Below are 23,827 nucleotides of genomic sequence, written 5' to 3' on the forward strand. Positions count from 1 at the left end.
TGAAGAAGCAGGAAAAAGCGATGCTTTTAATACAGAAAGTGGAGATGCTGGACAGACTTGCTAGAGCTCATGGCTCAAATGAGTTGAATCTGCAAGACATCACCACCAGCACCACAGCACACTCCCCAGGGTATGCAGGCAAATCTTAAAACTTTTGACTTCAACATCAACATTATCATCATATCAAGTTCATCATCATTAAAAAATAGTAGCAAATTTAAATATCATTAAGACTGTTTAATATACAGATAATGTTTCAAATGAAAGATCACTGTATGAGCCTGCAACCTAACCCTCTACATGTGTTGCCCATAGGGTCTTAGTATTCATTTTACAGTGTTTTTCAAGAATATAACCACCATGAAAATTGAGGGTTATCTGTAGATCTTTTACAATATTTTGTGTTTCATCTTCAGTTTAAAACCAAATTCATATTTCAAATTCAGTAATATTGTACAGTGCCTTGCAAGCATAATTACACACACACTCACTAATCAGTTAACCAAAAGGCCAGTTCATATTTTGTCATGAAAATATTTATCTCATCAATTGTTTTAAACTTTCATACTTTTCTCTCTATTTCTATTGTTTTTTACTTAACCCTTAAACAGCAGCCATCATCAGTGGATGTTTGCTGAGGTGATGATGGCCAACATCAATGGATGTGTCATTGTCCCTGCAATCCATTTTTTGCACATAACTGCTGTTTAAGGATTATTACCATGAGAAAGTGGCATTTAAAAACAGTAATGTACTATACAAATGTAAAAAATAAATAAAAAGCCTTATCTATTCTAATTAACTTTTAACTCAAGCAAGAAAGCAAACTATCTAATGTACCAAAGTAAGGTACAAAAATCATAACATGCCTGATTTTTAAAAAAAAAGTTTTGCATATGAATTAAACGTACAGTATTTACAGAGCATTACTCGCCGAGAACAACAATCAGATCACACCTAATACATTTTCTTATAAAATTATATAAGAATTAAAAAGAAACTTCACAGCCACGAGATAAATAAAGGGGTATGTATTCACAGCTATACCACTAAGGGTAATTTACTAGAATGAGGTAGAGATCTTTCACATTTCTGTATTGTCTGTGCAACATTTCTTATTTGCTTGATAATGTGTTTTTTATACAAAAAATAAGAAAGATCAATTAAATAATAAAAAAAAGTGAATTAAGAAATCCCATTTCATGATTAGGGGAAAGACCACTAATGACCTGTGAGACTACCTGCCTGAACACCCCTTGGTCAAGCTGCCTTGTCTGAGGGGTTATCAGTACAGGGTACAGTACAGTATTTTGAAGCAGGGAAGTCATTCATAAGGATTACAGCAAAGACTGCATAAGCAACTACAAACTCAATCAAAACCAGGGCATATGGTAGAGGCAGCATCCACACCAACCACACACACATTTTTTATATATTTACTTATTTTTTTATCATATTCACCACTTATCAGCTTACTAGCCATTTGAGCAGTTTCTGTGATGTTTGGTAGGGTCACACTGGATAACACCCTTCTCACGTGTGTCCAGGCGAGGCTCGAACCCTTGACATATTGGGGAGAGTTATGCTCGTTACCGCTGTAACACCAACACTATTGCCTTTACCCTGTATCTTTTCAGCTGAGGAGAACTTGAGGCTGGATCAGCACTAACATTCTTCCTAAACCTGGCCATTATTACACAAAATAAGCCAAAAGAAACAATCCAAACTCCAGACCAAAATCCTTGTTGAGTTACTACAAGCACAGAAACACCACAATATAGTCATCTCCCCATATGTGACAGGATTAAAAACAATCACATTAAGAGCCATATATATGAATAGGCTCGTATTTACAATCAGGCAAATCCTCTAGCAGGTAAGTAAACCCGAATTCACAGAGAAGAAAGCTTAGATTTAGTGGGTACCGTATATTGTTTGAATTGTTACAGTGTCAAACAGCGTTGTGCTCATTTGTTGACACTATTGACAAAAATAATGCAGTTCCTCTTAACATTTTCTGTTCCTATCAAATAGAAATTGAAAATATTATGTGCGGGACTTTACATCTCACACTGAGAGAGTGAATCACGTGGCTGATCTGCCATCGGGTACCGGTACTGCTCATCTCATAAACACAATCATTTTAATCGTGCTCAAAGTAAACAAACACACTCGGTTAAGTAAAAATAAATTAAATGTCAGAGTTAGGCTCAACTTCCATGAAAAAGAAAATGGAGAACAGTACAGGCAATATAATGATAGTAGCAGGGAACAGTGGAAGGACTGATATTTGTGAGCCAAGTTTATTACTGAAAAGGTTAAGTTAAGTGAACAGGTTCTGGGTTTGTCCAAGAGTACCTTTGAGCGTGATGAATTTTGAAACAACTAATGAGCCAGAGATTGTTCCATACACCTTGGTTCAACTGGGAAAATACATGCTGATGCAGTTTTTGCAGAAAAGTGAATGGAAAGTGTCCCTGCCTCAGAATAGCCCCTTGGATAAGGCTGGCTTTGTCAGGAAAGTATTTGGGTGGGTGACCTTACAAGTAATAAATTACTACCCATATAAGGTGAGTGTTAAAAATTGAAAGCACAAAATTTCTTCAGTGACTGGACTACATTAACTTTGAGCTATATTTTATTAATTATTTACAGGCATGTTGTTGGGATGTACTTAACTAAATTACTTATTCTTCCTCTAACTACAGTGTCTTAGTTTACAAGGTTTTTTATGATTCTTCCTCTTCATCATCTGTGGTGATGTACAGATCATCTTCCTCTTCTTCATTGTGACGGGTTGGTGTCCTTTGATTACTTTCATATGCCAGAATTGCTTCATCATCCAAGTGAGAACCTCCTTCAACAAACTCAGCAAATCTTTGTGGAGAGAACAAATAAAAACAGCTTGAGTAATAAAAAAATTTCTTAAACATGGTAGTATTCTAAACATATCTTGTACTATGTATGTATCAAATAATTTATCAAACACCTTAGACAAGATATGAAAAAAAAATTGTACATTTGCCTTGAGTTATATAATGCGATGGGGATCCAGAATGTTCACAAAGCAAATAAATCACAATAAAAATACTATGTATAGTATATATTTCAATCCAAAATAAGTGGTTAGGAATCCAAGGCTCTAAAAATTAACCAAACAATGTTTAATAGGTTTATTTACTTACTAAACATAAACAATAAATGTACAACATTCTGGTCCATCACAAGAAAATACAGAGAACTACAAAAAATTAAGAAAGTGGGAAGTAAATTCTGCTCTCGGAGCACTCCATCACCCCGCAATCCCTTTATAACTACAGTATACAATTTCACCACAATTTCCACATTATTTATATTCATTTTGTGCTCAGATGAGTTGCTGGGTCATATTAAATTCCTGTTGGTTTGTTTCACCACAGGCAAACAGGTGACCAGCCAGCCTGCCTGTCTCCATGTTGGTGTAATGGTGTCACCCAGAAGATGATTAAGAGAAGAGAAGATGATGTTTATGTAATACAGTAAGTCCTCGCTTAACGTTGCCCCCCCGATAATGTAGTTTTGTTATAATATCGCTATTCTTTAGATACCCATGATTTGGATAACGTCCCACCGATTCAGTATAACGTCATCATGGACTACTTTGTACGGTGCATCTCATCTTGACGTGCTATGCTCTCACACGCGGAGCGTCACGGCATCCCCAAGCGTCCCCAGTCTTTGCCAGGCTAGCACAGCATTCATGCATGTTTAAGTGTTTTTGCTCTTAAAACTGTACTCTAACCATTCAAAATGGCTTCCAAGCGCCCATCAAGTGCTATTGATGCTAGTGTTGTGAAGAAGCAATATAAGACCATTACCCTTGCTACGAAATAGCAAAGAGCAGCAGAGGAACCCCAGTCAGAGCAGGAGGAGGAGCCACCTGCCAGGTCTCAGTGACTCGCCTCCCTCCACCTCCTCTGCTCCACTACCCACCAAACACTTCCGTCCATCAGTGAGTACAATACGAAATGATTAAGCTTATTTATATACCGTATATATACTATTTTCTAAAAAAAATGCCATTGAATTTCTGTATATGTAATGTATTTTATGAGGCAAAGGGAGGCTGGGGAATGTAACTCCCATATTTGATCTATTTCTTATGGGGAAAATTGATTCCGCTAACGTCGTGGTTTTCAGGAACGGAACCACGACGTTAAGCGAGGACTTAGAACTACAGTACTTTTTGTATAATATCTATGTGTTACTGTATTTTTTATGTATTACATTAAATGTTTATTAAAGCAGTTAATTCCGGTAATGGACATGGAGAAAGTAAAGCATACGATATAATTAAAGACATCGCAGGTACAGGCAGGAAAAGAAAAAGACTACCAGCTAATACTCTTACTATACATCAGCCTGAAGAACAAATGCATGTCAATATGGGTGTCATTACGGTGAGGGAAATTGAAAGGGCACTAAAACAGTTGAAGAACTGGAAGGCACCGGGTCTAGATGGAATAACTGGAGATATGCTGAATGCCGACACGAATGGTGCATCTCAAGTACAGTACAGTACTATTAAAGATTATTTCAAGAAATATGGAGCACTGAGGTTGTCCCGGATGAATGGAAACAAGGAATCATCATAAAACTGCCCAAGAAAGGTGATTTATGAGAGTGGTGAGGGATAACATTAACAGGAATAGTATCGAAGGTTTTCTGTCTGGTCATACTGAACAGGATTCAAGAATCCTTAGACCAAAGGCTAACAGATGAACAGGCAGGGTTCAGAAAATCAAGAAGCTGCAGTGATCATATATTCACATTACGTCACATAATACAGCAAAGTGTGGAATTCAGAAAACCGTGGATAATGTCATTTGTCGATCTTAAGAAAGCCTTCGATAGCGTACACAGACCAACTATATGCAAAACTTACGGAACTATGGAATGCCAGAAAAATACGTTCGTTTGATAGAAGAAATTCATAAGGGCAGCAGATGTCATGTGAACGTTGATGGCCAACTTTTCCCAGAATTCAATGTCGAGAGTGGGGTGTTGCAAGGTAATGTTTTGTCTCCATTGCTGTTTGCTGTACTTATTGATTTTGTATTGAAAGAGACAGTGGGTGATGAAAGAGAAGGGATCGAATGGGTCGACAATAAATACCTCGCAGACTTGGATTATGCAGACGATGTAGTACTGATGAGCAGATCCATTCAGAATTTGCAAACTATGGTTAGCAGACTGGAGGAAAAGGGAAAAGGAGCTGGATTAACGATTATTGTTAGAAAAACGGAGGTTATGAAAACATCCCAAGAAATTGAAGGGAACATTCAGGTGGAGGATCAAATTATAGAAGAAGTTCCTGTTTTCAAGTATTTAGGGACACTCGTCAAAAACGATGGATCACTTGAAGATGAGTTTCAGGACAGAATAAGAAGAGGTCATCAAGGTATGGGCAAAGTGTGGAAGTCACATAGACTAACAGTCCATACCAAACTGAGATTATATACTTCACTGGTAAGACCCGTTTTGGTATATGGAGGTGAATCTTGGCATGATAATGATACTTTATCCAGAAGATTCCGAACTTTCAAGAATAAGGCATTGAGAAGAATCTTGAACATAAGATGGCGTAATCGTATTAGAAACAAGACGATAAGAAAGTCACAAATGTGCCCTTTATCGATGAATGGCTGATGAAGAATAGATGAAAATGGCTGGGGCCCATTCTGTGTGTGCATCTGGATAGAGTACAGTATTGAGAGAGGTGGTCGAGTGGAGAGTGGACGGAAAGAGAAGAAGAGGAAGACCAAGGCCTACATGTATCCGAACTAAAAGAAGGAAGATGGAGGACGAGTTAAATACAACCATGGAAAGGTTTCAAGATCGAAATGGCTGGCGCGAGTATGTGGAGGCCCTTTGCGTCGCACAGCGCTGGAGGCGGTAAAGGTAACAGGTAAAGCAGTTTGGTATAGTTTTTGTGTGTGTGTGTGGCCTCTGGAATGTAACAAATTATTTCCATTTAAATCAATTAGGTAAACTATGATTTGCAATTTGATAATTCCTGAAGTCCTCTGGTAACTAGCCCACAAATTATCATGACTCTACTGTATCCTCTTTCCAAAATTATAAATTTTCCTCTTGGTCCCAAACATTTTGGGTTCCTGATACTGTACTCAATTATAAAGATTTTCCTGCCTCAGAACAGCAGCTTTACCAGGTTAATTCTGAGAGGACGCCTTGTATGTCACTTGATAATAGCTCACAGGACATATATACTTTCAAAACTGTCATGCGGGAGCAACATCCTCCCAATAGAATACAGTATACCCTTCCCATTCGCAGGTTTACGATTTGCTGCGATTTTGACGAATCGCGGTAAGCAGCTGGTGGCTGAGGTGGCTAGCATGTGAGCCTTCTCCTTCAGAGCAACGAGTCACCCCACTCACCAGCGACGTCTCATCCCGCTCTGTTTGCCCTCACCCAGTACCCATGACCAAGCATCTCGTGTCATACTCTCAAAACTTTTGTGTTTCTGTGTGAAAATGGCCCTAAAAGACTGCCTAGTGATGCGAAACATAAAAGGCAAAAGTCAGTGATGACTCTGGCAAAGAAAGTTGAATTTAATTATTAGACAAGTTAAAGGAGGGGATGAGTGCTACCGCAGTTGGTCGGTTGTTTGGTGTGAACGAGTCCACAGTGCAGTACATAAGAAAGAATGAACAAGCAATATGTGATTCTGTTCAAGCAAGTGTTCCTGCAAGTGTAAAAGTGGCACAGGTTGTTCGTGACAAGAACATAGTGAAAACTGAAAGCTCCAGACTTCCACATATGAATGTAAGTACAGTATTGTGACTTAAGTTTCTCAGACACAGTATAGGTATACCTGTATATTAGTGCACTAAGGTATTATATAAGTGGTATTCGCGGTTATGCCAATTCGCGCCATTTCTTGGAACCTATCCCTCGCGAATAGGAAGAGTTTACTGTACAACAGATTGGAAGATGACATGCTAGATATGCTCCAAATGAATAAAATTGGTTCTGAATTACTGAGATTTCTTCGCTTCTTCTGGATACAGACACTACCTGAAGTGGAGAGACAATGCTCCTAAAAAAAAAAAAGATCTTTCACAGCACTACAAGATCCTGAAACATACAGTACATATTATGAACAAAGAAATAAACTGAAAAATTGGTAAATTGGTAGTCATAGATAATGTTCAAGAGGAAAAATCTTAAAATTATAGACAATATGTTACAGCAAACAATTTGAAAGGGTAATTATTGAATAATTTATAATAATACACAACACTGAGTACAGGTATCACTCACTTTACAAATGGGTTATGTACCTTGAAAACCATGCATTAGCATAAGAGAATTTCCATAGCTCGAACGTTCGTATAGCATGGGAAACCTGCACAGTACTAGAAATGTGACTGCTAAATCTGAAGCAAATCAATCACATTGCTACTGAGATGCAATACATCATACCAAAGACCCCCAAAATAGCATTAGGCCTATACAAAGGTATTAAAGTATGTAATGAGTTTGTTGAGTCATTTTAGAGATATCACCCAGAAACAAGATGGAAAAATGACGCCATAAGGCATTGGCCCTGACGTGGGACATTCAAACAATATATCAAGGAATAAGCCCAGTCCCAGAGAAAGGGAAACCATATATGGCTTACCTCTCTCTATGGACTGTGTTTGGTGTGACACTCTGCCTCTTTTGAGGAATTCCAACAAACTCCACAAATCTGTGGATATAAATTACTATTACCACTTGACTACAATACCAACATTCTTATTATTTCTAACATTACAAGGCTCCAGAGCATGCAGTTCGGTACAGTACTATTGATTTCTCGTAATTCGTACCAAAGGAAAATACCGTACTGTAATTTCGTACCCCCAAACAAAATGAAGCCCAATTTAAGGTGTAACAAAACAAGAATAATTATATTATTAACTTTAGTATTTTGTTCTAACATAATAATATTTACCGGTAATATTCTAAAATATTAATGATAAATTACCCATTTTACTTAATCTTCTGCCCCTAGCCCACAAAAATGTGTGTGTGTGTTAGCTGGCAGGGGCATTCCCCCCTGGGGCAATGTAATTTTGTGGTCTCACTAGCTCACTGGGCGTTGCCAGATCTGACCTGATCTAACCTCAAAGCTTCACCTGCACCTGACCTGAAGGCTGGAGCACACCTGCATCGCTCCAAGCTATTGTCCAGCCAACATTTCAAGGGAGTGGCTTGGTTTGAAATGGTACAATAAAGCTATGAAAAATTAATCGCACTTTCGTACCGTACCAAACTTTGTAAAAAATATCGAACCGCAATATTGAAACAAACTTTTATCAACCTCATAACCGTACCGTACTGCATGCTCTGCAAGATTCCCAAATTATGTTAAAAAAAAACAAAAAACACTCGGATACATAAAAGGTAAAACTTTCAGGTAAACCCTCATTTTTTTCACCAGGTTTTATCCTTAACCAGTAGTGTAATACATGACAGCTGTTTTAAAACAGTAGGGATGGGATCATCACTGGAGTGTCACCACTATTTTAAAATGCTGTTGCATTTACGAATCACAGTTGCTCACGAGTGACAACTTACACTCTCAACCTAAATAGGGACAGAGCCTTGATACACCACAAAGAACATCGTATGTCTTGATGGCATGAAGTAGTGTGTTGACACACGTGCGAGGCTACACGTGTTGCTACTATCAATAGAGGTGCATTGTTGCTATCACATGGTCATTGTTATGTTTGGTCAACTAGGCCACAGAGTCAACATGTGTTGTTGCTGTAACATGGTCATTGTTATTCCATATAAAAAATATTCATCATAGCAAAATAAATTCGTAAAACCTTATACAGTGATATCCGTGTTAGCCGGAACAATTGGTGCAGAGCACTTCTGGGATTGGGAGATTCCCAGCTAACCAGATGACTTTCTCAAACCCGGAAAAATTCCTTATCCCCAGAATCTTTTCTGGTTACTGGGAAAAGTTTTTGAGTGTCTAAACTAGATATCCTGCACAGATGGACACTAGACCACTTTTGCAGAATGTTTCTGGGTGCTGGGGATGTTTTCCTTGAGTCTAAACTACTGGAGAACATTAATGCAGTTTAAATTAAGTTTCAATAAATATATTTTTTTAAATTAAAAATCTCTATGATTTGGGCATGAATGAAGCTGTGTGTTACAGCAAAGACTGGTATTTTCCACTCCCATGAAGCTGTGGGGGATTGGTGGTCTCATTACTGACCTTCTAATGGAATGTCAGGTCATCCTTTCTTGGGTGGGAAATTAATGGGACTCATGCCCTGAAGATGTCTTGAAGAAACATGAAACCTAAAGTATTTTTAGGGAGCAAAGCTGTATCCCTTCAACATTACGTTACATAACATTTTTAAATGTGGAGTGAGAAAGCAGAAAGGTGTGAGTAATTAGAGAGATGGAGTGGAAATGAGAGTTGCCAAGCACTCCTCAACAGATGATGTTTAACTCGCTACCACACAGTCACACACGCAAATTAGTCATACAATAAGACCCTCACTCATCATGCTTGCTGTTTGAATTCCCTTGTTTTTTTGTGTTTATTTGGTGTGTGTGTGTGTGTGAGAAAGAGAAGTAGGGCAGGGTGAAACTATGGGCAAGTTTCTTTACACCATTTGCCTCTGTCTACCCAGCAGTAATTGGGAACCTGGATGTTAATCGATTTACAGATCGTGTTCCAGGGTTATGGTTAGCCAGGGCAGTTGGCGAGTTGTCCGGTCTTCTCAGACTATTCCTTGACACTGGGTCATGCAACCTGTTAACTCAGGGTGTGGTTGTTGTATTGACAACAGCTTCTACACCTTAAACAAATTCACGCCTAGGTGGTCCTTTGGCCCACCATCCACTTTACACAAGGGGCAACCATTATAATATGAGTGATGTGTGGGTGGTGTTGGTGTGTGTACCACAGTGTGGGTGGTGTTGGTGAGTGTACCACAGTGTGGGTGGTGTTGGTGAGTGTAGCACAGTGTGGGTAATGTGGGCTGAGAGTGGGGGGGGAGTCGAACCTTTTTGGGGGGTGACGGGGAGGGTCGTGTGGTCAGTTTTTTTCCCCACCCTTCCTCACTTAAGTGTGGCTAATTGTGATAAGATGAATTTGATATACATGCTGGACCCCGTTAATCCGGGACCCAACAGTCCGGCAGCGTTGATGGTTTGGGACGGTGTCATAGCTTATTTCTAGTGGTTGTTGCCGCTATTTTACCTTTAAATACGTACTTATAATTTACCCCTAAATATGCCTCCTAAGAGACCAGCAAGCAGTGAAAGTGGCTGTAATGTGGCAAAATGTAAACATGTGACATTAACTATTTTAGAAAAGATGTCTATACTGAAGAAATTAGTCAGTAATATTACATTTTATGCATTATTTTGTCCTTTTTAACCTCGGCTTCGATGGTTCGGAAATTTCGCTAATCAGGAACCGGTCTGGTCCCAAGCTTCCCGGATGTGATATACTACCTCGACTTTAGCAAATTCTTTCACAGCGTCCCCAACGAAAGATTAATACAAAAAGTGGAGGATCATGGAATTGGAGGAGATATTCTAAAATGGATTAGGGAGTGGTAACAGGAGAGGAAACAGCGAGTGAGCATTAACGACATTAAATCTGATTGGGGTAACGTCATTATTGGAGTACCACAAGGCTCAGTACTTGGACCATTATTATTTATTATACAGTGACCCCTCGTTTAACGAACACCTCGGTTAACGTAATTTCGATTAACGAACTGCCTTCCATAAGGATCTTCAATTCGTTTAACGAAAAAAATTTCGCTTAACGAACTTCTTACGAACCGACCTCAACATGTTTTCGCTTGCACTGACCGGGCAACCAGCTTTAGTATCAGTCCGCCAATACATTAATCGGTTCTAGGGCTTAAATTCCTTACTATTTTTGTAAATATCAAGAAGTTTATACTATTCAATAATTTTAAAAGTTTAATATTCAATTTTTTAGTCATTTTAACAATTATTGAACATAATTGAAGGTAAAGTGACTAGTTTAATGCGCGGCATCCAGCCTCTTAACACAGCAAACAGGCGTCAGTCTCTCTCTGTTTTCACTGGAGGTAACATCTTGCTTGAGACTCTCTTCAACTAAACGCTTTTTTTCTGTGTTTCCAAGCAAATTATTGGTCATTTTGAAAATTATTTTACATATTGACAATATATAGTGCAGTGCAGTGTTATTTTAAAGAAAATATTCTTTATTTACAGCTAGTTTAACTTTGAAAAATACGTGTTGCCATTGTTTGAATCCAGCATGGGGCCTAAGAGATCAAGAAAAGTGATTTCAATCCAAATGAAGCAGGAAATAATAAAAAAACACGAACAAGGTATTAAATCAAATGCGCTATGCAAAGAATATGGCATGTCGGCATCAACTGTGTCGACAATTCTTGCACAAAAAGACAAATTTAAGGAAGTGAACGTGAGAGACAAATCTACAAGAGTGTTTAAAAGTAGATCCCTAATCGTAGAAACTGAGAGGTTACTTATCATCTGGATTAGGGAAAAACAGATGAAAGGTGATTCAGTTTCTGGTGATTTCATTTGTGAAAGAGCCAGGGAGATTTATGAACATTTAAAGACAGATCAACCTAGTTCTTCAGGAACAGAATTTGAAGATTTTCGGGCTAGCAAAGGCTGGTTCGAAAAATTTAAGAAAAGAAGTGACATTTTAAGTGTTGTTAGGCATGGTGAAGCTGCTAGTGCTGATAAAGAAGGGGCAGCAAAGTTTTTAATTGAATTTAAAAAACTGATGGAAGAAGAAAATTATCTTCCACAGCAAGTTTTCAATGTTGACGAAACTGGGCTGTTCTGGAAAAAGATGCCCAAAAGAACATTCATCACCAAGGATGAAGCCTCTTTACCTGGGCATAAACCCATGAAAGACCGTCTCACTCTATTGCTTGGTGCCAATGCTTCAGGGGATTTCCGACTGAAGCCTATGCTTGTCTACCACTCTGAAAACCCCAGGGTGTTCAAGCAACAGAAAGTGGTAAGAACAATGCTTGGAGTTTATTGGAAGTCCAACCGTAAGGCATGGGTGACAAGACAGTTCTTTAATGAATGGGCTATTGATGTGTTTTGCCCCTCTGTCAAGAGCTACCTAACCACCAATAAACTTCCTGTAAAGGCTCTTCTCCTCATGGATAATGCTCCTGGTCATGACCCTGACCTTGCCAGAAATTTGGAGTATAAATTTGACTTTGTGAAAGTGTTGTTTTTGCCTCCAAACACTACATCACTCATACAGCCAATGGACCAGAATGTGATCAGCAACTTCAAGAAGTTGTACATGAAGAAAATGTTTAGGAGGTGTCATCAGGCAACTTCCATTGATCCTGAACTAACACTGAAACAGTTCTGGAAGACACAATTCAACGTCCTGGAGGCTGTAAAATTGATTGTGTCATCATGGCAAGAAGTCTCCAATAGAACCCTCAATTCTTCATGGAAAGCACTGTGGCCATCAGTAGTCCATGATTTTGAGGGATTTGAGGATGACACAGAGTTGGACCAGGAGATTGTGTCCATTGGTCAGTCATTGGGTCTTGAAGTGGAGGAGAAGGATGTGGAAGAGCTTGTGATGTCTCATGAGGAGGAACTTACTCCTAATGACTTGAAGGAACTGGATGAGATGTTACGGGTAGAGGCTGACAGTGGTGAGGAGGAAATTGAAAGTGATGACCATATGTCAGCTACACAGTTGAAAGATGTGATTTACCACTGGGAGAAGTTCAGGGAACTGGCTTCAAAGCACCCAGAAGTGGAAAAAACTGAACTAGCTTTGTGTCATGTTGAGGACTCAGTGGTCTCCTTCTTTAAACATAAGTTAATGGTGAGGAGGACAGATGCCCCACAGACCACAATTGACACTTTCTTCAGTAAAAGGCAGAGGGAACAAGATGCTAGCCCTCAGCCTTCCACTTCAAGAAGGAGAGAGGATGTTCATGGTGGAGAATCTGTCAGTCCAGAGGTTCCTGACATTTTCATGGAAGGTGACTCACCTTCCAAGAAGCAGTAAAATGCTTCTCCTCCACCTCCACTTCCTTCTCTTCTCCCTTCTCCTCCTGCACCTCCCACTTCAAATGCACATCATCACCATCATCCAGGAGCCTTCTACATACACACCTCAAAGTAAGTAAATTTTTCCGCCATTTTTGTTGAAGTTAGGAAATTTTCGGTGAGCTGGAACCAATTACCCAAAAACCCATTGAAACAATGGTTTCGGTTAACGAACGTTTCGGTTAACGAACGACCTTCTGGAACGGATTGAGTTCGTTAACCGAGGGGCCACTGTATACATAAATGACATAGATATTAGCGTAGACAGCAACATAAATAAATTGCTGATGACTGTAAAATAGGGCATCTACCGGGTAATTAAATCTGATCAGGACTCTGCAAAACTACAGGAAGACCTAAAAAAAAATCTTGCATGGTCTGAAAAATGGCAGATGAAATCTAATGTGGACAAATATAAAGTACTTACTCTAGGAGATGTAAACAGAGAAGCCAGATATCAGATGAACAACATTGTCATAGAGAAATCCAACTGTGAGAAAGATTTAGGAGGAATGATAAGTAGGAATCTTAAGCCAAGTAAACAATCATTAACTCGAATATGCTGGATAGCTTGAAATATAGGTTGGATGGATATATGAGCGATAGGGGTTGGGTGTAAACGGGCCTGCCAATATGGGCCAATAGGCCTGCTGCAGTCCTCTATTCTTATGTTCTTATTAACGAGGTTCAACCTGTACCATAATGATCCTTAACAAATTCTCTACGAGATGTTTCCAATAAGATATCCTTAAACGAAATATTTTGATATGACATATCGATGGAAATTCTATTTTCTTATAAAACAAAAAACATAAGAAACATTTATACCAGTGTCAATAAAATCAGTTCTAATATCGTTAGACACCATTTTTTTTATCAAAATAATCCTCGTAGGGGCTGTAGTTATTTACGCAAACACCACTGTACTAGTGCAATATTGTTCATATTGTAAATAAAATAATGTATATTACAGTACTGTATACTGTATATATAATAATGTATACTACTGTATATATTATACTCACCAGCATATCATGTCATCTTTAGCCTAGAGAAGGCAGACACTTCACTCAGCTGACTGTAATACATAACTGTAATAACGTCTTAACACTTGTGATGGAGGTTGGGTGGGAGATTATTGGGTCATGTTACTAACCTGACCTGATGCAATGTCAGGTCACCCATTGTTGGGTGGGGGATTAGTGGGTCTTAAGATACGTTTACACAGGACATCAGGTTTTAGGAAACATAGGCTCCCTCAAGGACTGCCATTTATTCAATCAGACAATAGCTATTTATGAATTCTCTACTTCTCGCAAATATTGCAACTCACCAGAAGCTGTAAGGATGTCAACAAATCCATTAATTCACTTTTAGAGAACTCTCAATGTCTAAATAGACTGTATTTAATGTCTAGCATTTTTTATTTAAATTATGTAAGCAATACTATTTTCTTTATTTTATTATCAAACAAGTAAAACAAATGTTCAACTGAGTTTCTGTGAGTGTGTGTAAGCAAAACTTGACTTTGAAAGGGAAGAAAATACAGTACAGTATCTGGTTTTCAAGAATTTCCAATTTTCTGAGGTCCAGTTAGGATCTGTACCTGTATAATAAATATACTTTGCTTCTAATGGCAGAGTACAGTAGTGCCTTTTGTTACATTTGATACTGTGTACTGCAGTGTTGGCTAATTTTTGTAGCATAAGATGAGGAATCCATAAATACTGTACAGTAGTACCCCAATTTACGCGGTCAATTGAACCCACAGGGTACCGCGGAAAGTGAAAACCGTGTAAAGTGAACAACAGAACATATGGGACTAATTCCAATAGAGACTGGCCTGACCCCCAAACTCCACTTTTTCCGACACAATACCTATGTTGTAGTAAAAATAACATCTAAATTTTATGATGGTATGCTCACACAATTAATATTTAAGAGAAATACAGTCGCCAGGTTAATGTCCATTCAAATAATGGAATCAAATCCCCCCCCTCTTCCCAGCTCACTAGCTCCTACCTCTCTGAGAAATGTTTGGGTGAAACCACTAGATTTTAACGTTTAGCAATAAATAATACCTCAGACTCAAGTTAGGATAATATAATTGACATTTCTGGATCCTTGCAGGTCAGGGAATAATTTTAATGTAAACTTCATAATTTTGCACAAACGATAAAATATTTGCTTTGTGTAAACCAAATTATTACATTAGATCTAAAATTTCTATGTCTAATGCAAAATCCATGATGTTTATATTCAAAATGATCATCATATTGTAAGAATTCCAGCAATGTAAATTATATTCTGGCAGGGTAATTTGTATGAATTTTATGAGCTAAATAAAAAAAAATAAAAAAATAAATTATACTTCACCACGTATATGAGTAGATGCACCGCGGTTCTGGCAAGGTACCGCGTAAATGATGTAAATGAGAAATCGCGGAAAGTGAAACCGTGTGTAAAGCGGGGTAATACTGTACTTCCTTTTTTACATTTTCTTCATACATTTTCCCCCAGCTGTCTGATGTTGTTTCTAAGAAATATTAATTTAAGATATAAAAACTTTATGGTTTTGCTTTGATAAAAAACTAGTAAAAAGGGACCAGTTACCATTTTTTACGTTTTACTGCAGAATTGGCACACCTTGGGAATGCACCTTGGAAACGAAATACATTCTGCATCCAAAGGGTTAAAATAACACTAACATACTGTATTTCATAAATCACTATTTTCAATACAAACTCACCAGACATTAAGATATATAAATCCATACTATCTATACTTCTCTACTATTACAGTACCTTTGTGGTGACTTTAATTTTGAAACTGTTTTCCAAGCATCACAGTTTGGTGATCGACAATGTGTTCTTAACTCCTCTAAGGCTTTCCGGGTTTCTTCATTGGCCTGTTCAATATATTCTTCCTCGGTTAACTTTCTTATTTTTGGAGGAAATCGTCGACGCCTGGAACAAAATTGTGTCAAATATATCAGAAAGGCGTACAGCATGTGTTGCTTCGAGGGTAAACGACTGTTTCATTAATAAAGGAAATTCCAAGGACCTTGTAATGTGTAAGTTCATGTAAAATGTCAAGAGTGAGAGTGGTGGTGAATTACAAAGGACACTGACAGGATCTGTTCAGTTGCCATGGGTGGTCGACAGAAGAGTACACAGTGACAATTGGGAATACAGGATGTCCCCAACTTACGAACGAGGTTAAACTTGAAATTTACAGTATTTTATTTACCTGATGACTTATTTTTTACTTTCATTTACTGTATTTTGTCATTCTATTTTTTCTTTTGTCTCAAATTAAGTGATTTTAGGTGTAGGGTATATAAGGACTTAGGCTATGATATAGTGGGATTTTAAACATTGTTCTGTAAGTACGGTATGCACATCGCATGTGTTCCAACCTACATACAAATCCGACTTAAGAACGTCCTCAGGAACGGAACCTGTTCGTAACCCAGGGACCCCCTGTACAGAAAGACATTTCATAGTTACATGTAAGATGGTGAAACACTGGAAACATTGGCTTTAGTTGTCTAATGGTAATTCTGGCAAGTACAGTAAACCCTCCCTTTACCAGACTAATTTATGCAAGCCCTGTCCTTTATTGGGAGAATTTCCTTAATGGGAGGGTCTCCTTCCCCCCATGTATACATAAAAAATACATTAATGTACGATAAAAATTTCACACATCATTCCCAACGATCAAAACAAATATACTGTACTGTACATTATGCTCCCTCCTTAACATGAAAGATATGTTCCTAAAAAGTCTCTTGCTGTGCTAATTCATGCTGAATGAATTAAAAAATAAATAAATATTGAAAACTACTGAATGTAAAAGGTGAAAGATGCGAGTTGGAGGAAAGAGGTACAGAATGTAGCCCTCAAAACATACACCAAAAAGCTCCTTGAGACATCACTTTCTCTCACCTCAACACTAATTCCATCATTTGAAAACACAATCTAACAAATTTGAACTCAACTTGAGTCTGAAATGAGAACGAATTGGTGAATGTTCAAGATTTTGGATTTTTTTCCGAAATTAAAAAAAATTGTCTGATGGCTCTAAAGTATCCATAATAAGCCAAATTATGAAACTTTAATTACAATATTGTGAGAGTTTTCTGTATTCAATAATAGTAGTGAAGAGGTTTTGCAAAGAATTCTAAGATGATACACCATCATTTACAATTCAAAAGTCATTACAAATTCACCTAAATAAAGGACGTTTATAAACATTTCACCTATTATGGAATAAAGTCAAGAGCAATCATTTAAATTAGGTTAAGTACTTTACTGTAAGAGCAAATGCCAGAGTACTGTACTGTTCTTATTGTAGTTTTTTCTTATCAAATATAATAGTTTTACTATTTGTACTGCTTGGTCATAAACTACTGAAGAATTATAGGAAAAATACCAAAGTATTTAACTACTCACCAGTAGGTCTGAAACTTGGACTTCCACTTATCAGGAATGTTATGATAAGTTACCATGACAATGACGAGTCCTAAAGTAGCTTCACGATACTGGCTACTTAGAAATACTGCTAGTAGGGCCACCATCTGCATGGCCCACTGAACCAAGTTGATTGAACGCTTATCTCTTAGTGGGCCATAACGATAAACCATAGCAAAGCTGATTAAACCTGCTACCACCACATACCCTGCATCAAATACAATATTCATATTAAAGATAAATAGATTACTCTATACAGTACTATACTACACTAATCTTAGTCATACAATTTATATTGTACTGTACTTCCATATTAGTGATTCAAATCCTTTGTTTTCATTATTATTTTATTTCTATCCTACCCCGATATTTACGAAATTTTATATCATTGAAATCTCCATCAATTTTAATTTCATAAACACTAAAGGCTAGGAAGTAAGTTCAGTGATAATGAGTGAGATTGTTCAAATCTTATTGAATGGAACTAGTATAGATTCACACAAGTATGATTAGTACACTTCCTGTTATTTATCCCCCCTTCACTCATCATTTCACATATTCGTTGTTCACTAACTGGGAACACTTTACTGTTATTTGTCGTTTATGTCCCACACATTCATCGTTCGGATTATTTGCTGTGAGAGAGTAATAACTCACAACACATGCACTACTTATACAGTATCATGTTATGGTCTATTGTGTATAGTCTGGGTCAAATTATTTTGTTGAGAACGACAATACGTACTATACTGATAATTATTTTGCACTTGTTTTATAGTTATTGTAACTCGGCACAAAGATATTAACCAAAGCACCATATACTGTGTACAGTTACACACCAGCATCACTGTTTTGTTTGGCTTTTGTGCTGTAAACTTTGCATCTGAGTGTTTAACCTAGAATACTTCTGAGTTCCATTGCCATTATTAGGCCAAAGTGTGTGTTAAGTGAAAAGAGTGAGCACAAGAGGGACAGAAAAGGTACAACATTAGAGCTAAAGTTATAAATTTTAAAGAGCTGAGAGTGATGAGAATGCATAACATTACTCACACATTGTGTCTGGCCCCTACCAGTATTTGTTCCATGACCAAGATGCTGGGCAAAAATTAAAAGAGAGCTAAGTTGGCTCTAAAATTTTGGTGGGCAAAATAACAAGGCAGAGGATTAGGTAGTGTTCAGTGTACATTAATCTACATACTTTAAAGGTAGTGACTCCCGCATTCTTTGTTTGGTTGTCAGAGATTACGGGATGGGCACAGCTCACTTGACCCAGCTGCCATCAGGCATGTTGAAGCAACAAAGATTTACAGCTGAATGCTCTTCCTAAAGCCCATCTACAAGGTGTTAAGAGTTATCATCCATTACCCAAGTCAACACTAAAAATCACACAATTATTATACAAAATGTGGCGGCTACTCACCTACTGCAACAGCGTGATTCTCTTTAACAATGGAAACAAAATTTTGCCACAAGTACTGGATGAGGTAAACCGTGAGGCCCCAACCACCAATCATTAATGTCACTGCTCCAGATTTCTGTGAAACAAATTGATGTACAAGCTCATGAATCAACTATGAATCAACACAATACAAGGGCACCAGTTAGTAATTCATTCAGAATATATTGCAGTGCTATATATCCTTTTAATATCATATCATATATAATAATAATAACTATAATATAAAAAATATGGGTAAACATTCAAAATCTACTGTACACAAGGCAAAAATTTAGAAGAATACTGCACAGTATATGTACACTACTGTACTGTATGAGGGGCATCCTTCATGAGACATCTTATCACCACAAAAATTAACGTGTGGTTTATGGGTGAAAAATGTAGCCCAAACTGTCATGAACCTGATGGCACAGTATTGCATGAGCCATATCTAATGCGGACCCAGTGTCCACATTAGATAACAGTGGACCTGCTTGATTGTGTATCTTCACATCCCGTTTCTCATATTTTTGTTTCGGGCAATTTGACTCCTCCGGAAGGCTGCCCCTCATAAACCAGTGCCAGACAGCATTAACATGAAATAACTTCCCTACTCTTGGACACGACTTTCCAATATCTACTCCTCCATTAAGAAAACAAATTAACTCTATTACTGGTGAGCACCCCATGAGTTAATAAACATAATTATACAGCCCGATGTTAAACCTCTCTGACAGTGGTCCTATACCTTTAAGTGTAAAAGGATAGTGTACTTACTCATAATTTTACACACTGGTATAAACTAACCTTTGGAATAAGTCTTGCTACAATATACACAAGAATAAGAAGGGACCCCAGTATTCCAATACTAATTCCTGTGGTATAATGGAAGAATACATTTTTTGCAAGATGTCCAGCAGTAAAGAAGATTATCACAGCACTGACAAGAGTTACCACACGCCAGAAGTCCACCCCTGTAAGAGTGACAATTATTTAGTAATATACAGTATAATATTAATTAAACGGTAATAAACTGTTACCCAAACTTTCTTAGAAGGTGATACTCAGGCCAGCCCCAAGTGCCTGTGGTTGCATTATTTTGCAGGTTTGATCCAAAGTTTCACAGGAACCCTCTACAGTACTTGTAAGAGTGGGTCTACTTTTAAGAAATTCAGTAAAAGAAATATAAAACTAAAAGTTATACATATCTCTCCAAACTACAACTGTCCCATCACCAGGATTTACCTCATCTACATATATGGCTGACTATGACTCAGCTCGTCTGGTTCCAACACAAAGGGGACATGAAACAAATGAGAATAAAAAAATCTTACTCTGTGACACAAACACGATCTTTTAATTCACACTGCAACCTCTGTAAACATTTTGTGTGCGTGCATGCATGTGTATGTATGTCAACAATGCTGGGTGTGTATGTTGACAATGAACTTAAGTTCTCGGGCCATTGTGAGAAGGTGAATCAGGCAAAGAAGCTTGTAGGTCTTATGAGAAGGTCGTTTTGATAACTGGATGGTCAGTCGCTCATCACGGTCTTCAAAAGTGAGGTGCTTCCCTGTCTGGAGTACTGTCTGGTCCCTGAGGTATGCTGGATTGTCAAATGATTGAAATGTCCAAAGGAGGGCCACCAGGTTGGTGTCTGCTCTATGGAACCTCAGTTACCCATTGAGATTAGGGCGCTAGCAACTACCTAGCTTATACTACAGACGGACGAGGGGCGACCTAATCGAAGTGTACAGTATAAACATCTCGGGGGGGCACTATTCGGTCTAATGTACATACCTGGAGCTGGTGGACGTCCTCTCCACAAGGGGTCACAGCTCAAGGTTGAAGAAGCCGTAAGTCCAGAAAACTGTGAGGGCAAATTTTTTCAGAGAGGGAGTTGTGAACTCTTGGAACAATCTGCCAGAGTGAGTTGTGACGCACCGAGTGTGAGCTCATCAAAGGCAAGACTTGACCAACACTGGAGCAGGTTCTGATATATTCAGGTGCATGCATAATACTTGCCAACAGTGCGTAACAGAGACGTGAGCAATCGCCCAAGTGGCTAAGGAGTCAATCAATGGCCAAGAGGATAGAAGTAATGAACTAAAAAAGTGTGTGTGTTAGCTGCAAATACTGTAATGACTTTCCCATTCTTTAAGTACTGTACATGGCGACCTGTGGTGTAATGGTCAGCATGCTCGCCTCGCAAGCGAACCCGGGTTCGATCCTCAGGCAGGGCGAAACTATGGGCAAGTTTCTTTATGCCATTTGCCTCTGTCTACCCAGCAGTAATTGGGAACCTGGATGTTAATCGATTTGTGGATCGTATTCTGGGGTAATGGTTCGCCAGTGCAGTTGGCGAGTTGTCTGGTCTTCTTGGACTATTCCTTGACACTGGGTCAAGCAACTCGTTAACTCAGGGCGTGGTTGTTGTGTTGGCGACAGCTTCTAAAATGGATTAGGGCGTGGCTACAGGACAGGAAACAGCGAGTGAGCATTAACGGCAATAAATCCGATTAGAGCAACGTCACTAGTGGAGTTCCCCAAGGCTCAGTACTTGAACCATTATTATTTATTATATACATAAACGACATAAATATCGACGTAGACAGCAACACAAGTAAATTTGCTGTTGACACTAAAATAGGGCGTGTAATTAAATCTGACGAGGACTCCGCAAGACTACAGGAAGATCTAGTGTAAACAAATTTTTTGAATGGTATGAAAAATGGCAGATGAAATTCAATGTGGACAAATGTAAAGTACTCCGTATAGGAGATGTAAACAGGGAAACCAGTTACCAGATGAACAACTATGTTATTGACAAATCCGACTGCGAGAAAGATTTAGGAGTAATGATAAGTAAGAATCTTAAGCCAAGTAAACAATGAGTATTTGCTCGAAACAAGGCTAATAAAGTACTTGGGTTCATACAAAGGAGTGTTAGTTACAAGACTAGCGAGGTCATCCTAAAACTATATCTTGCAAAGGAATGTTAGTTACACGACTAGCGAGGTCATACTAAAACTATATCTTGCGCTTGTGAGACCTCACTTGGATTACGCAGTTCAATTCTGGTCACCGTACCACAGAATGGACATAGAATCCTTGGAAAGAATTCAGAGGAGAATGACAAGACTAATCCCGGGCATTAGGAACCTTGAGTACAGAGACAGGTTAAAGCATCTTAATTTGCACTCCCTCATGAGATGTAGAGTGAGGGGTGATATGATAGAGGTGTATAAATGGAAGTCAGGGCTGAATAAAGGGGAAACTACAAAGGTACTCAAACTATCCAATCAGGAGCGAACTCGTAACAATGGTATAAAATTAGACAAATTTAGATTTAGGCACGAAATAGGTAGACATTGGTTTGGAAACAGAGTAGGACGAGTGGAACAAGTTACCAAATATCATTAGCTTGAATACGCTGGATAGCTTCAAACATAGGTTGGATGGATATATGAGCAATGGGGGTTGGGTGTAAATTGGACTGCCCAGTATGGGCCAATAGGCTCACTGCAGAGTCCTCCATTCTTATGATCTTATGTAAACCTTAAACAAATTCATGCCAAGGTGGCCCTAGAGCCAGCCATCCTCGTTACAAAAGGGGCATCCATTATTGAGTACTGTACATCATATTAAACAGTTGTCACATCTAGCAGTTTTCAAACAGTCTCATCTTAGTTATTTTTTGCGTGATTATATGCTGGTGTAATGAAGAAAATATGAATTCTTTGCATAAAATCAGTATGTATAAATTATAAGGATAAGTGCAAAAAACTAAAATTTATATATATTTTTTAAAATAAATACAATTATTACTCACGTAATTATGGTATAGTTTGATGGCATCATTTTAGTTTCGGTCATCTGGGGAATCTTAGGAATTTAACCACGACCAGAAAGGGGGGACGAAGCCTCCCCCCCCACAGTTTAGATATAGTTCCTGGGGTCTGGGACAAGGCCAGGTTAGGTTGGATATCTAAATAGTGTACAGGGATGACCGAAACTTTTTTTTTTCGACACCAGCCCACCCGGGCACTGGTAATTTGTAATGACCCTCATCAAGGCGGGAGGGGGAGATATAATAAAATACAGTAATAATAATAACTATGACGATGATAATAATAAAAGTAATATAAATATATAAAATAAATGGCAATTATAATAAAAGAAAATTATAATAAAAATTTATAATTATAAGTAATAATAAAAATAAAAATAATTATAATTATTAATAATAATAATAATAATTAGAGCCACAAATAAATACAAAAATTAAAACAAAAATATCAATTGCGAGAAATGATATATGTAAGTTGTGTTGTTAAAGTAAGAGAAACAATTGAAACCCTGCAACTGTGTACATGAGGCAGAAAGTTAGCTCAGCAACCTGGTACTTGGTCAAAAATTTTGTGATGCCATATGGTAGCAGGGTCTACCATTACCTTCTCTGGCGGTAGTACCTCCCTGCCTACTACCTACTACCTTCAATGTCTTCAATGAAACAGCAAATCTTACCATGTAAAATTTTATTCTAATTAAGGTAATGTATATTTCTTAGTTATTGCAATTAATTATACTTTAAGCTGAGCCAGATGATTATATATTCATACTAAATAGAAAATGAATAAATAAGGTAGAAAAATACTAGTTGGTCGCCGGGCCAGACTCCCCTGTTCGCATCGTTCCGGCATTTGCAAATTCTGAATATTTTGGAAAATTTTAGCCTAGTTTTAAAACTCAATTCCAGTTTTAC

General features: G+C 38.0%; 1 protein-coding gene across 1 annotated transcript in view; it reads right to left on the reverse strand.

Moving 5' to 3' along the window:
* The window catches only part of LOC121854416 (nuclear envelope integral membrane protein 2-like), a 37,741-nt gene continuing 13,914 nt past the window's right edge, over positions 1 to 23,827 (reverse strand). The window contains 7 exon segments of the mRNA XM_042349086.1: positions 1 to 2,877; positions 7,688 to 7,756; positions 15,957 to 16,118; positions 17,607 to 17,832; positions 19,045 to 19,159; positions 19,870 to 20,036; positions 23,517 to 23,627. Of these exon segments, the coding sequence (XP_042205020.1) occupies positions 2,730 to 2,877; positions 7,688 to 7,756; positions 15,957 to 16,118; positions 17,607 to 17,832; positions 19,045 to 19,159; positions 19,870 to 20,036; positions 23,517 to 23,627 (998 nt within the window). The 3' untranslated portion in view covers positions 1 to 2,729.

Source organism: Homarus americanus, unplaced genomic scaffold, assembly GCF_018991925.1.
Source record: "Homarus americanus isolate GMGI-L3 unplaced genomic scaffold, GMGI_Hamer_2.0 scaffold54443, whole genome shotgun sequence".
Lineage (NCBI taxonomy): Eukaryota > Metazoa > Arthropoda > Malacostraca > Decapoda > Nephropidae > Homarus > Homarus americanus.